Raw genomic sequence first — 13234 nt, 5'->3', positions numbered from 1 at the left:
ATATGCAAAGTTTCATAATTTTTAGACAGTCATATAATTTTTTAAGATTTTTTTATTTCTCTATAAAGTGCGGCCTGTGGTGATGGCTTTGATGACTAAAGCCCCAAACATGTCAAAGAAAATGAGTTAATAAAACCAAAAAAATCACAAACGTAAATAGTATATTTCATTTTGGTACAGGAAGGACTTTTTTGGCACTACTAGGACTTGCCCATAGCAAGTCAACTGAATTATATTACTTATTAATCATATAATTTTTACTTTTTAATTTTATAACAAGACTTGTGAATTACTAAACATTACTCGTTAATCTATGACTCTCTAAATTCAACTACATTACTTGTTAATTTTATAATAGCACTTGTTAATTTCGTAACTTGATTTGTTCAACAAGAAGAAAAGATTTGTTTAATCCATTAATCCAAAATGCAACTAAATTACTTGTTAATTCTATAACAAAACTTATTAATTGCCTATCATCAATTGTTAAACAAACATATAATTTATATAAAAATTTGAATTGGCCAGACAATAAAAGTGATGATAGTCAGATCTCCCTTATCAGTATACAACAAACTAGATAATCAATTATATATATATATATATATATAGAGAGAGAGAGAGAGAGAGCAATACTTTGAAAAAAATAAACAAATATACTATTAACAAGTAAAATTAAAGAAATGACAAGTTATATTAGGCTTTTAACACATCCACTTCTTGTCATAGTAATCAAGAGATTTGAAAATAAGGTTTATTATATATATAATTTTGAAGGAGTCAACAAATAAAGTTAAATAATTAACAAGTACTATTGAGAAATTAATAAGTTACGCAATTAACAAGTAACATAGTTTAATTGAAGGAGTCACAGATTTAACAAGTAAAGTTAATTAACAAGTCAAGTTGAGGAATTAACAAGTAAATTTATATAATTAATAAGTAATGTAATTCAATTGAGGGAGTCATGAATTTAACATGTAAAGTAGTAAAAAGTAGAAAAGTTACGTAATTAATAAATAATGTAATTCAATCGAAAAAGTCATGGATTTAATGAGTCAAGTTAAACAATTAACAAATAATATAATAATTAAGAGATTAGGAAACAAGGTTTGTTATATATATAATTTTATGCATAATATGATTAAGTAAATTCAATGGCTTGGTGGTCCTTAATCTTTTGATAAGTCAAGGGATCATGGGTTTAAACTCTCCTTTTGTCACCTTTGGAGAATTTAATTTTTCAGCCACTACCACCAGTGGCTAGTAGTCAAAGCTTCAATGACAGAGGTCTAGTGACCATTGATGTTAATTGGTCATTTTCTTCTTCTTTTTTTCTTTTAAAATAAATTAAGGGCCTTTTGGTCATTTCCTATAAAAGATAATTATAATTTAATCTCTTGGTCCTGCAATATAGTTTCATATTTTGTTGGGTCTGATTTGTGAATAAGTCTCATTCCTGATTTTTAAATAAAATTCTCCCGAGGATTAGCAAGTTTAATTTTATTTTACCATGTATGAAAAATTCCATTCCACTGAATAATCATTATCAATGACAATTATACGAAGTTTATTGCAAGCACAAAATCTCATGACGTAGTAATTATAAATAATCTTGATATTATATATCAGTTACAGAATTTTTTATTTTCGGAATGTGTACAAATCTATTTTGAAATAAAATAATTATTTCATACTATTATAGAATTTTAAAATCATTTCACGGGAATAAAGTATATTTATATCAAAGTTCTACACTCATGTGACCCACCATGAGGACCAATGTGCCGGCTGTAGAACAATTTTTTCTTCTTTAAGAAATTTGTATTTTTTGGAAATGAAAAATGTGTCGCTAATATATTATAGAAAAATAAAATCAATTATATCTATTTACTATTCATCTAAAACAAATGCAGAGGAGACTTTGCCAGTGACAAAATCTATTAGAAGTTGGTGTAATTTATTATATCAAATAAATACAATACAACAATAATTAAAGATAAAATTACGAGAAAAATAAAAAAAATGGCAAGTATTACCATTCCAATGATAAGTTTGCTTGAAATTATCATGCCTCGAATAGATTGTGTTAATATTGAATTTTTCTAAAGACACCAGAAACTTGGTGTGTGATAATGAATTTCTAGGCTCCCAACAGTTAATGATAAAGCTCAGTCCTCAGTGGATTTTTCACTTTATCCCCTGCATCACTCAAATGGATGAATTTCAATGATAAACTGGTAATCGTACAGGCACTCAAAATTAAGGTTCGTGTTGATACCTTGGTGGAAATTGTCAATCAAGGCAATGAAACTTGAAAGCCTCATTAATAAGTAACATTTTGATATAATTTTTATATTTGGAATAAAGTTCAACCAAACATACATTCCCATTTCTTCTCTTCATGACATGTCAAGCAAATTTATCTCATTCCATCAAGCCCGTTCACATTCTCATAAAATATTTCACACCTCAATCTCATTCCCCCTCCACCTAGAAACTATCTTACAATAGTGTTTTGAGACCTGAATGACTTTTGACAATCAGACCGGTTGGACTGCCACCTAAGTATAAGAGCAACCCTATTTGACTTATTATCCCTTTTTTGAAATTGAATCATTTTGAGTCAAGAAATTTGGAAGAATCACTAAAATCCCAAAAGAATCTATCAATTTAAGTTAGGTCTCAAGTGTCAAATTTTATTAATTTACAACTCAATTTTTAATTTTACAACTTCGTTATGATAAATTTGCAACTTATATTGCAAATTTTAACAAAGAAAATATTTTTTTTATTATTCCATCATGTTAAAATTTTAAAAATAAATTATAAATTTATCACAAAGCAATTGTAAAATTAAAAAATTGAGTTGTAAATTTTTTAGAGTTTGACATTTAAAACCTAATTTAAATTAATTAATTTTTTTTAGACTTCTTTGTCATTCTCCCAAGAAATTTTGACAAAACCAAAATTAACATAAAACCCCAAACAATTGAACAGTTTTGTCGTTTTAGCTTTTTACTTTTTAGTAATAAATTTTTTACTCAATTTAAAAATATTAATGTCAACTTTCTTTTTAAATTGTTATAGTGAAATTTTAGTGAATTATTTATTTATTGGCTTTATATGAATTAATCCATAGATAAAATTGAAAACTTATTTGTGTTAAAAGATAAATGCAGTAAATTAAAAAAAAACCTATACAGATGAAAAACGAGGAATTAGAAATTAAGTGAACAATTTTGAATTGGGAATGACATTGTTGGAATTTTTAATGTTTTATTTACACCTATGTATATAAAAATTATTTTTTTAATGATGTCTAACTATTAAATCATAAAAGCCAGCACCTACCTTTTCGGCTTTTCATTCAGTTTGGTTTTCAAAACATTATCCCACATTTTGAAACACAATTTCATTAGAGCCAAACATAGAAATCCACGGCACACCCAAATTTCCGACTTGCCAAAAGGGATGCCATGCGCAATGCTGACTGATGCATACAGTCCAACAAATGTAAATCACAGATTCCATTGAAAAGATTAGTTTATCCACAAAGAAAAACACCTTTATCTGTGCAATTATTTCTATTTGATTACAATCACCCAAAGTAACTGAGCAGATAATAATTAAGTAAATTAGATTCCTAATATCATTTTAAATTATCCACAGGACTCAAATTAGACTCCTAATATCAAAGGTCTCTGTTAGGGGAATCTAAACCTAGAATTGGTACAATATAGAATTTAATTCCTCAGGACTCACATTTTCCATGTATGATTCTTAAACAGTTTACGACAATAAAATAGAGCCTAACCCCATTAATACGGTCAGCTTCTGCTCTGGCGGAAACGTAAATCGTCATTGACAAGAACAGATTTGAACTCCTCAGAATGTCATTTGATGTTCATTGACTTCGTGGAAGCCCAGCCAGTCAAAGATGCCTACAAACTCCGATAGTCTATCACAGTGACTTCATCCTCTGGAACATCCAGATCTTGATAACTACACCACCATCGATAAAACTTAGACGTTAAAAGCCAACGACAAACCAACCAACCAGAAGAGCATCACCACGTTAGTCCAAGAATACAATTCACACCCACCCACCCGCCCACCTCTACATCCATTAATTTCTCAGCAACCTTCTTTCTGTCGTTTAGATACCAGTCCAGCATTGCCAAATGCCCAATATTAGTGTTCTTTTTCCAATCTTTTGGCCATAATAGCCACTAAAAACATAAAAGGAATATTGTCCAGTTGATAAATTTTTCCTTTGCCCAAGAAAGTATATATTAAGAGAAGAATCCGTTCTTTCTGTCGTTTAGATACCAGTCCAGCATTGCCAAATGCCAATATTAGTGTTCTTTTTCCAATCTTTTGGCCATAATAGCCACTAAAAACATAAAAGGAATATTGTCCAGTTGATGAATTTTTCCTTTGCCCAAGAAAGTATATATTAAGAGAAGAATCCGAATACGGACAAACACCCAGAAATCAGAAGTGACATTAGAGATTGAAGATGACAGAAATGGGCAGAGATGGAGGAGTCCAAAATAAAATGCTATAGTAAGCATCCAAAGAAAGGTCTATTCACAACATTTACCTTCGCATCCGACGGGGATCAGGTCTAAAAGCTGGGGGAACAGCAATTATTGGTGCTGGTCCCCCAACATGAGAGCCAGACTGCATTTTCCTTCCAGAGGCATCATATGAAGATGCTCCTCCTTGCTCTCTTAACATCTGCATAGCAACTTCGGGGGGAGCAGGAACAAAGGGTCCCAATGGCCTGTAGTGTTACAAGTTAGTAAACTGAAGAATGAAGTGCCCCTGACTACAAAAAGAAAGGATGATAGGAAAGTCAACCAACCCGGCACCAGGTACAGGCATCAAGACTGGCGGAGGTGGCGGCATATCTGAGGTAAATGAAGAAACGGCAGCTCCAGCATATGAATCATACATAGTTTCATCATGATTTCCCATCCCATGAGATGGGGAGTTATAGGGCCTATCACCATCATCCATTCTGTCACTTCTTTCATGGTCTCGTCGATTGCCACGATCATCTCTCAATCGTCCTTCTAGAGGTAATCTGTGTCCTATAGGTTTGTCCTTCTACAAATAGAACAAAAGTACTCCATAATAATATGAAATCATCCCAGATTCCTAAAACATCAAGTTAGGTATAGGAAACTGCTAAAACTAGAGAAAACAATGTTTTCACAGAACAAAAGCATAAAGATAATCCAAGTCAAACAAAATTCAGAATATAATTTTCTTCCAGCTATATATTTGAGATGGATAGCAAATTCTACCTGTGGTAGCTGCATGATAGGTGTTCCGCCAGGAGCATCTGGGTCACTATAATAATAGCAAGGCCAGAATAAGTCATGCACCCACTAACACTTGCAAAAGTAACCCCCAGCCAAAATAAATAATTTAAAAAAAAAAAAGATCACTGGATACTTACTTCATGTAGTTTTGAAAATAGAGCTCCTCACGCACTTTCAATGTTAACTCATTTACAAGCTCTGGATGTTTTAATTTAAGATGTTTGTGCACAAATTCAGCAGCATGGAAAAGCTTTGTACAGCCCTTGGCTCCACAACCATACTTCCATCCATACTTTTCGTCCCTGATTTTTCTAACATATGGATCTAACACTTCAACTGCTGCAGCATCAATCTTCTCCTTAGCTGTCATTATTTCCAAAGGATCCTGACCACTCAACCTTCCCTGCCAGAATGAATCAAGTTTTTCTTCCCAATCGGACCCTGATTTACTCGATTCTTCATGGCCTGTTAATTCTGGCCTCACATGCCTAAGACCCTTAGGCTCATTGGTCTCAATCATGCCATAATAATCAACCCCATGAATCCGCCAAAGATAAGTAAGAATTGTATCCAAGAGCTCAACACCTTCTAATCCCTTAACAGATGTTAAACCCCGTACAATTATTATGGGACCCAAACATCCACTGCAAGGTTTATCTTCATTTTTGTTGTGATCACTGCTGGATAAAATATTATCTTCAATCCCCTTTTCAGCATCAAGCTTATGTACAAGTGCCTGAGCCTGCTCAACATCTGCTTGCATTCGTCTAGATTCAGAACTTATCAGGTGAGCCTTCGGAGCAGCCAGGAAATCATTTTCTTCATTAGGTCGCCTACCATGCTGCCTTCGTTTACCACCAGTGTCCACTTCCTCCTCCGAATTTGGCTCACTTGCTCCCCCTAGTTTGCCAGATGAAGCATTTAAACCAGGATTCCTGTAACAATTGTTACACAGTTTGCATCAAAGAATTAAATTGAAAGCAAGAGAAGGGGAGACATGCAAATGTGCCTCTACACACACGCAGACAAAGAAAGAGGATAAATGAAAATACAGGTCTAGTGTTCCACTCTGCAGATTGAGCAAGAAATCCTTCGCCAGCCGTCGTGCATTTTCATTCCTCCTAAAATACAATGTAGAAGATAGAATCTATTACACATTAAATATCTTATAAAGGCTGAATCCACTGCCTATCTACCAGTAATCCATGAAGAAAATACCAATATATGGTCTTCCAACAAGGAGAGGACAATATGTTCAGTTGTTCATTAGCCTGTAAGATTGATCAATGCTCACCTATCAATGACTGCAACCAAATTTGTTGGATGATATTTATCTCGCAACCTACATCAAAAAATTAAATTATTCATAGACCCAACTAAGAAAAGAAATCCATATTTATACAAAATAAAGTTTCAAGAATGAATATAAAATTTAGAATATAAAATATTAGTACCACTCTTCATTCTTGTGAGCATTAAAATAAGCCAGTTTCTGGGTTGAAATGTATTCTGACTTATACTCCTGATACCTAAAAAATTCAATTGGATGTATCATCAATGTGAATCTCTCTATGAATCTTCAGTAATTGGATGCTTACAAACTGTGTAGAGGATGTTCTTTGCAGAACATACCTACGCTCTGCTTCAGCTGGTAATACATCATCCTCAAGCTCTTGAATAAATTGCTTGTAGGACATTAACCCTTCCCTGAAAAAGCTCAGGAGCATTTTTTATTTAATAAGTTAAAAACAAAGAAGGAAAGCAAAGAGAAGGATCATAATATGTGAAAAACAAAGCAACGTAAGAAGGCAATTGAATAAATAAATATATAAAGTTGATACATTGCGCCACATCAATGCACAACCAGTAGCACATAAAGTGCATGACTGATGCCCAATGCACACTCCCATCAACAAAGTAAGATCAAGGTACAGCGATTGCTCTGGTCTCAAAGGCTCTTGAAATACCCTAAGGTAGCAAATGAATAACTGATCAGAAGATTCAAATTTCAAAACACAAATGGATGCTGGAAGTTCACGTCTACTAGAAAATATGATATTGGATGGGCCAAGAAGGTATCAAGGATAACTAACCAGCCCTTTAATTTTTCAATGGGGTCCACCAGTAATAAATGATGACTTCATAAAAAGAGGGTAAGTGTAGTTATTGAAATAATGCCTCAGGCTTTTAGGGTTGTAATATTCAGAATAAATACAGCAGGGAGATAGCAGAAAACATTCTATCTGTAAATGTTACAAAATCAATCTATGATGAACAGAATAAATAATAAAAATACAGCTCAAGCGGCTAAACCAAGATGGTTTCTTAGGAGAGCCTAAGTAGGTTAAACAGAGTAAACAGGCCACCATATACAAGGACAATAACAGTGAAACACACCAACACTCACCCTCAAGCTAGAGAATAGATATCTATCATTCCCATCTTGCTACATAACCTCACAAAATTCTTCCTTGGAAGAGCTTTGGTGAGTCAATGTGCAATCTGACACTTAGAAGTTATATATGACACCTCTATGACCTTTCTTTCAATGTTCACTCTAACAAAATGTCTATCTATACAATGTGTTTGGTACAATCATGATAGACAGGATTGCAAACAATCCCCATTGTGGTTTTGTTGTCATGCCGTCACTGCATTAGCAGCATGAAGTCAATATGCAGCCCTTCAAGTACCATTTGCACCCACATACCTTCACAAATTGCAAATGCTAAGGCTCCAAGTTCTGATTAAGCACTGCTTCCAGGCACCACAGATTGTTTCTTGCTTCTCCAAGTAACCAGATTACCCACAAACAGAGGTGCAATAGCTTGTAGTTGACCTGCTATTTTTGAGGTCTCCTCAATCTGCATCAGTGGATATTTCAATTTCCTTGTTGTTTCCTTTTCCAAAATATATTCCTCTACCAGGATTCCTCTTCAAGTATCTTAAAATCAGATAAAGTGCTTCCATATGCTATGCTCTTCTCGAGGGTTATTTGCAAATTGGCTTGCCACAGGTGTGTGATGCGTATCCTTTACCTGTCACACACATCTGGCCCTGTGTGTGACAGGTATAAAAGTTTTCACACCAGTTTCTTGTATCTTTCAATGTCTATGGTATTCAATCCTTCTTCTGAATCAACTTGGTAGATGCATCCACAGGTGTGCCAGATGGTTGGGCATTGAGCAGTCCTACAGAGAGTATTATCCTAGGTAATTATGACTAATTAAAAGCCCATCAACTTGGCCTAACCTATACGACATATCACAGAGGAAGCATACTTACAGACTTGTATAGAACCTATAATATAGTTTATGATAACCTATTTCCCATTCTAACATATACCAAAGCCTATCTCAAGAGATTTGGAGATCACTCAAATGTCTCTTTGATGAATTAGAAATTATGCTAGCTACATTTCCAACCTCAACCACTCATCTACGGATAAAATTCTTCATACTATATTCATGTTTTACAAGGAACACATGGTACATGACAGGTAGTATTTGCTCATTAGTGGATTCAAGAGAAAAAAAGTATAGAACTGACCTTTGTGCACCACTGATTGGTAAGTCTGCACAAGCACGATTTGATTCTAGTTCTAGAGGAACATGCCAAAAGCATAATAAAATTAGGTTCAAACTTGACAACACATACAAGTTGAACAATACAAAATAATTAAATATAAATAAGAGCAACTGAGTAAACCAAACGGCAACATTTCCTAAAATATCAAACTCAACAATTAAAAAAAAAATTAGCATGCAATACAGTCTTTTCTATTTTTGGCAAATCTATTTTTTATCAGGCCACTACTCCAACTTACAATAGAAGAATTCAAAATTCCTATTTAAGCACTGGATATGACTAGACACAAGCTCAAGCAATCAAAGTCCAAATGTCCAAGCTGTGGAAAAGGCAGATTACTACTGAAATCTCTGTATCATGTACAAGAGAGCCAATGACCTATTTAACCTGGAATCCCATTTTGATATGCACCCATTGATCGATGGGTGAACCTTCCAAAAGACCTCTCTTCTGCATAACCAGGCCTTCCACCCACACCTCGTCCATAGCCGCCAAAATAATCATAGCCAAGCCTGCTTTGGTCACATAATGAGGTAAAGTAAAAAGAAAAGATTATCATCTGATATGATAAGAGCAAAATATAGAACTAAAATAAATCAAGAAAAAATCAAATCCAAAAATTATCAATAAAACATAGGTTGTCTCATAGTCTAGCTGGTTGTCAAATTGAGGGCCAAACCAAGATCCACATACATGCTAAAGATTTGGTGATTCGCATGGTTACCAAGCATTTAGACAATTGAAAGGTGCCTTCCTTTCTTTACACAGTTGTATCTCCAATATGCAGAGTCTCTTATCTAGAATTTCTCACTCTCTTTCTATTTTGGAATCCCAGTGTATGTAGCTTTGAGGCTTAAAATAAGATTCAGGAGTGGGGGATTTTCCTTAGGTAGGTGTGATGTCAGGTTATTGGTTTCCTCAAGAATGGCTTAAGGAAGTCACAGAAGACTTTAGGAGGAACTTTGGATGATTATGAGGAGTATTACCTTTAAAAATTTTCTTCACCTTTACAACATTTCCTTTCAAGACAATGCATCCATTCAAAGCTTTTGTTCCTGAAAACTCAAGTCTTTTGGAATCTCCATTATTCTAGAAACTTGAGAGGCTCCATATGGTTACTTGGAAAAAAGGGAAAAGGATTCCTTTGAATGAAGATCTAAGTGGACAATATCCATTATACCCGTGTTATTATTACCCACCTATAACAACATGTCTTTTTATTATTTATTCTCTGGGAATAGAAACGATAATATTCTCATATAAGTCTCTCTGTTTTTTTTTTTTTTAATTCCATTTCCATTTTCCTCACCAAAAAATGCCTGAGATATGCCAAGGATTTACAGTTCCTTCTACTTCTCCAAGATTCCATCTCCAAATCAGATGAAAGAATTGGAACGATTTTGAAGGTTCCATGTCACATAAGCCTCCTTATCATTTATTACGGTTTTTCTTTTTTCCCCCTTGTCAAAGAAAGTAATTGTAAGGGCAGGATGCTCCAATACTTGATCACAGAGTTTCATCTGTGAAAAAAGATATTACAATCTATGTACAAAGAATATATCGAGACTCCTTCGTAGTTGGGAATATTGGAGCATAAAATTAAGCAAAATAAACTTTCTGATAATATATGGCGAAAAGAGTTATCAATTGTTGCAATTGTTATTAGTATTACCAATAGCACTAATTTAACCTCTCGGACATTACTTATAGCATCATTATCTTAATTATACAACTAGGTTCCAAGAGTAAAGCGAGTAATGCGAGTTGCTTTCAACTAATTGTAAATATGAAAGGATTTGTACTTGCTCAAGTAGAGAGGTAAGAAAGCCATGAGACCTCGCTGGGACAAAGAAGATGGTTCTGACTTCCAAGTGAAATAAAGCTCAAGGGAAAATAAATTCTAAAAGAAAACAAAAAAGGGATAGCTTTCACCAATGTCAACAAGCAATAATGATGCAAGAAGAAATAATGCTCCTTCATCTTAAACACGTAACTTAACCAATAAAAATGATGATCACCATATGGATAAGCCTTGACCATGACATGCCAGAAACAAGTTGACTTGCTCTCCTATATATCCACAACATAAAAACACCTCTTTGCCATTGCAAAAACATCTAAATTAAACTTCCTCACTGCTATAAAAATGAAGGAACCCAGAGAAATGACCGCAAGATCAAATGCATCTTACACTACTTATCTTCAATGCCCATGGATTAATTATTTAACACACGGATAATGAAAAAATTGGGGTCAACCAATCTACAATTTGCTCCAATAATTATTTTCCTCCCTCTTCATCAATTCTCCCCAATCCAAACATATTTTACTTTAATGAATAGAAAGTTAGATTTGAATGTAATTCGACAAAAAATCAAACTGAAAATTTCAGTTTCATTCCCTTAACCATTATTCTAATCAAACCCAGAATTCACTAAAGCATCAGCAGAAGTCTACGTACTCCATGCAGCCACTGAATTCGAGAGTAACTAGACTACCTAGCTTCCTTGTGCGACTCGGCATCTCAATGTTATAAAATTTCAGTAAGCAGATAATTAAATGAAACCAATTCGAACAATTACCAGATGACTACAGTTTTAGCAGTTTCAGTTCCATATATAAGCAGTCCAGCAAAACTAAATGTCATCACCTGTCATCGGGTCCATAACCGCCTCGGGGACTCCCCCTTCTCAGTCGCTTATATGGTGGAGGAGAGCGCCGCGGAGGAGAATAACGTCGGTCGCGATACGAAGGGCTAGGGCTACGGCGGCGCTTAAAGTCCATATCTCTGTCTCTGAGAGGAGGCGCCGGCGGCGAGATGTTCCTATCGTAGTAATCACCCCCACGGCGATTTGGATGCCGATCGAAATCCCTATCATCCCGCCTATCCCTGGAATCTCTCTCCTTTCTCCGGGATGAAGAATGTGGAGCAAGAGGAAGAGAAGATAGCGGCGGCGGCGGGGGGAGATCGTCATCAGCTGACGCTGGGGCCGGGGCCTGCGGCGGTGAAACTGAAGCAGAAGCGGAGGGAGATTTGTCGAGAGAATCAAGAGGCATGTTCATGACCTCTGCCATGGATGGCAACGGGATAAGCCCTACGAAAATGAAGAAAATGGAGAGGTTGAATTGAATTGGAAAATGTGGGCAGAAAGGAGTGACGATACAGAAAAGCTAGAGGGAGAAGCGAAGAAGGGGCACTATTGTTCAGTTCTTTCTCTGCGTTCCGGGCAGGTAAGGGGACATACAGCTGATCGGGCTCGACAGTATCGACCAACACGACCACAACACTCGACCCTTTTTTTTGTTTTTGTTTTTTGTTTTAGTACAGAGCCACGCTAAAATCATGCCAAAATCAACGCCAATAATGTTAAAAGCCATAAAATTTATACAACTAGAAGACCGACTGTCAAATTATCACATCCGTGCGATGTAGACCACGTGTGAAGTAGAGGTTCAACCTTCAAAATAAAAATTGATTTAAAAAAGTCACTGTTAAAATTTTATGATAAACTATTTTAAAAAAATAAGGAAAAGATAGTCCGCAAAAATAAGATGAATTCAGGAGTTAATTATGTGAGAAAAGTATTAGGCACCACATAATATCCGTTTATGAGAACGATTATTTAAATTTATTGTGTTTAAATTATATGGCCATTTGTTTTAAATTCCTATTCAATTGTGTATAAAATATAAATAAATAAAATATTTATTTAATTACAAGGGGATTTGATTTAAAATTAACTTTTGAAGCCTACATATCCTTTTTTAGGGATTAAAGTTTACATAATTTAAGATTAGAAGTTGTGAGTGAAAATATTTTTTGAAGATAAATTAATTAAAAATAATTCACTATTTTACAAATAAAATAATTTTCTAAAATATGTATATTTTATATTGTAAAAAATTATTTTAATTTTAATTATTTTTTAATTTTTAAATTTTTAAAATAAAAAAAAGAGTTTAAAAATTATTTTTTACATTTTATTATTTTTGAAAAATTGAATTTCTATACCTGTAGAGCCTTATTGGCTCGTACGATAACGCTGTTATTCTAAATATCTACGAAGATTTTAAAATCTCACACGATAAAAGAATTAAATTTATTTAAATATATTTTTATTAATTTACTAGATTTATTATGCATGTAATGTATATTTTTTTATATGAAATCCTAATCATTATACCTACTGAGCTTTATTAACTCACGTGGAAATATGATTATTTTAAAGGTCTATGAAAATTCAAAAATCTCACACTACTTAAAAATCTCATTAGTAAATGTGATTATAATTTAAAACACATTAATTTAATTT

General features: G+C 34.0%; 1 protein-coding gene across 3 annotated transcripts; it reads right to left on the bottom strand.

Annotated features, from left to right (window-relative positions):
* Window positions 1–3528: 3528 nt before the first annotated feature.
* Window positions 3529–12249, bottom strand: LOC129312659 (serrate RNA effector molecule-like). 3 transcript variants are annotated; one of them, XM_054955332.1, is made up of 13 exons: window positions 12167–12249; window positions 11572–12016; window positions 9309–9436; window positions 8883–8934; window positions 6966–7040; window positions 6788–6862; window positions 6628–6675; window positions 6386–6454; window positions 5471–6268; window positions 5316–5361; window positions 4871–5115; window positions 4607–4789; window positions 3529–4005 (listed from the first exon to the last, which is right to left on the bottom strand). In XM_054955332.1, the coding sequence occupies exons 2-13, from the start codon at window positions 11994–11996 to the stop codon at window positions 3945–3947; spliced, it is 2205 nt and encodes a 734-aa protein (XP_054811307.1). In that variant the 5' UTR covers window positions 11997–12016; window positions 12167–12249; the 3' UTR covers window positions 3529–3944. The 3 variants fall into 3 exon arrangements, with proteins under 3 accessions (XP_054811307.1, XP_054811308.1, XP_054811310.1); XM_054955333.1 differs by lacking the exon at window positions 12167–12249 and adding an exon at window positions 12120–12137; XM_054955335.1 differs by having other exon boundaries at window positions 9309–9433; window positions 11572–12244.
* Between the last annotated feature and the right edge of the window lie 985 nt (window positions 12250–13234).

Source organism: Prosopis cineraria, unplaced genomic scaffold (genome assembly GCF_029017545.1).
Source record: "Prosopis cineraria cultivar Desert tree isolate PC_DT_omini unplaced genomic scaffold, ASM2901754v1 PC6, whole genome shotgun sequence".
Taxonomy (NCBI): domain Eukaryota; kingdom Viridiplantae; phylum Streptophyta; class Magnoliopsida; order Fabales; family Fabaceae; genus Prosopis; species Prosopis cineraria.
Note: the sequence above shows the minus strand (reverse complement) of the source record. Positions and strands in the feature narration are given on the sequence as shown.

Bases quoted from the DNA above. Each gene is read 5' to 3' on its own strand.
- LOC129312659 (XM_054955332.1), bottom strand. From the start codon at position 11,996: ATGGCAGAGGTCATGAACATGCCTCTTGATTCTCTCGACAAATCTCCC. The intron at 9,437-11,571 runs GTGATGACATTT...ATGTGACCAAAG, and splicing joins GGTTATGGACCCGATGACAG to CAGGCTTGGCTATGATTATT. The intron at 4,006-4,606 runs GTAAATGTTGTG...ATGGTGGTGTAG, and splicing joins GATCCCCGTCGGATGCGAAG to TTATCAAGATCTGGATGTTC.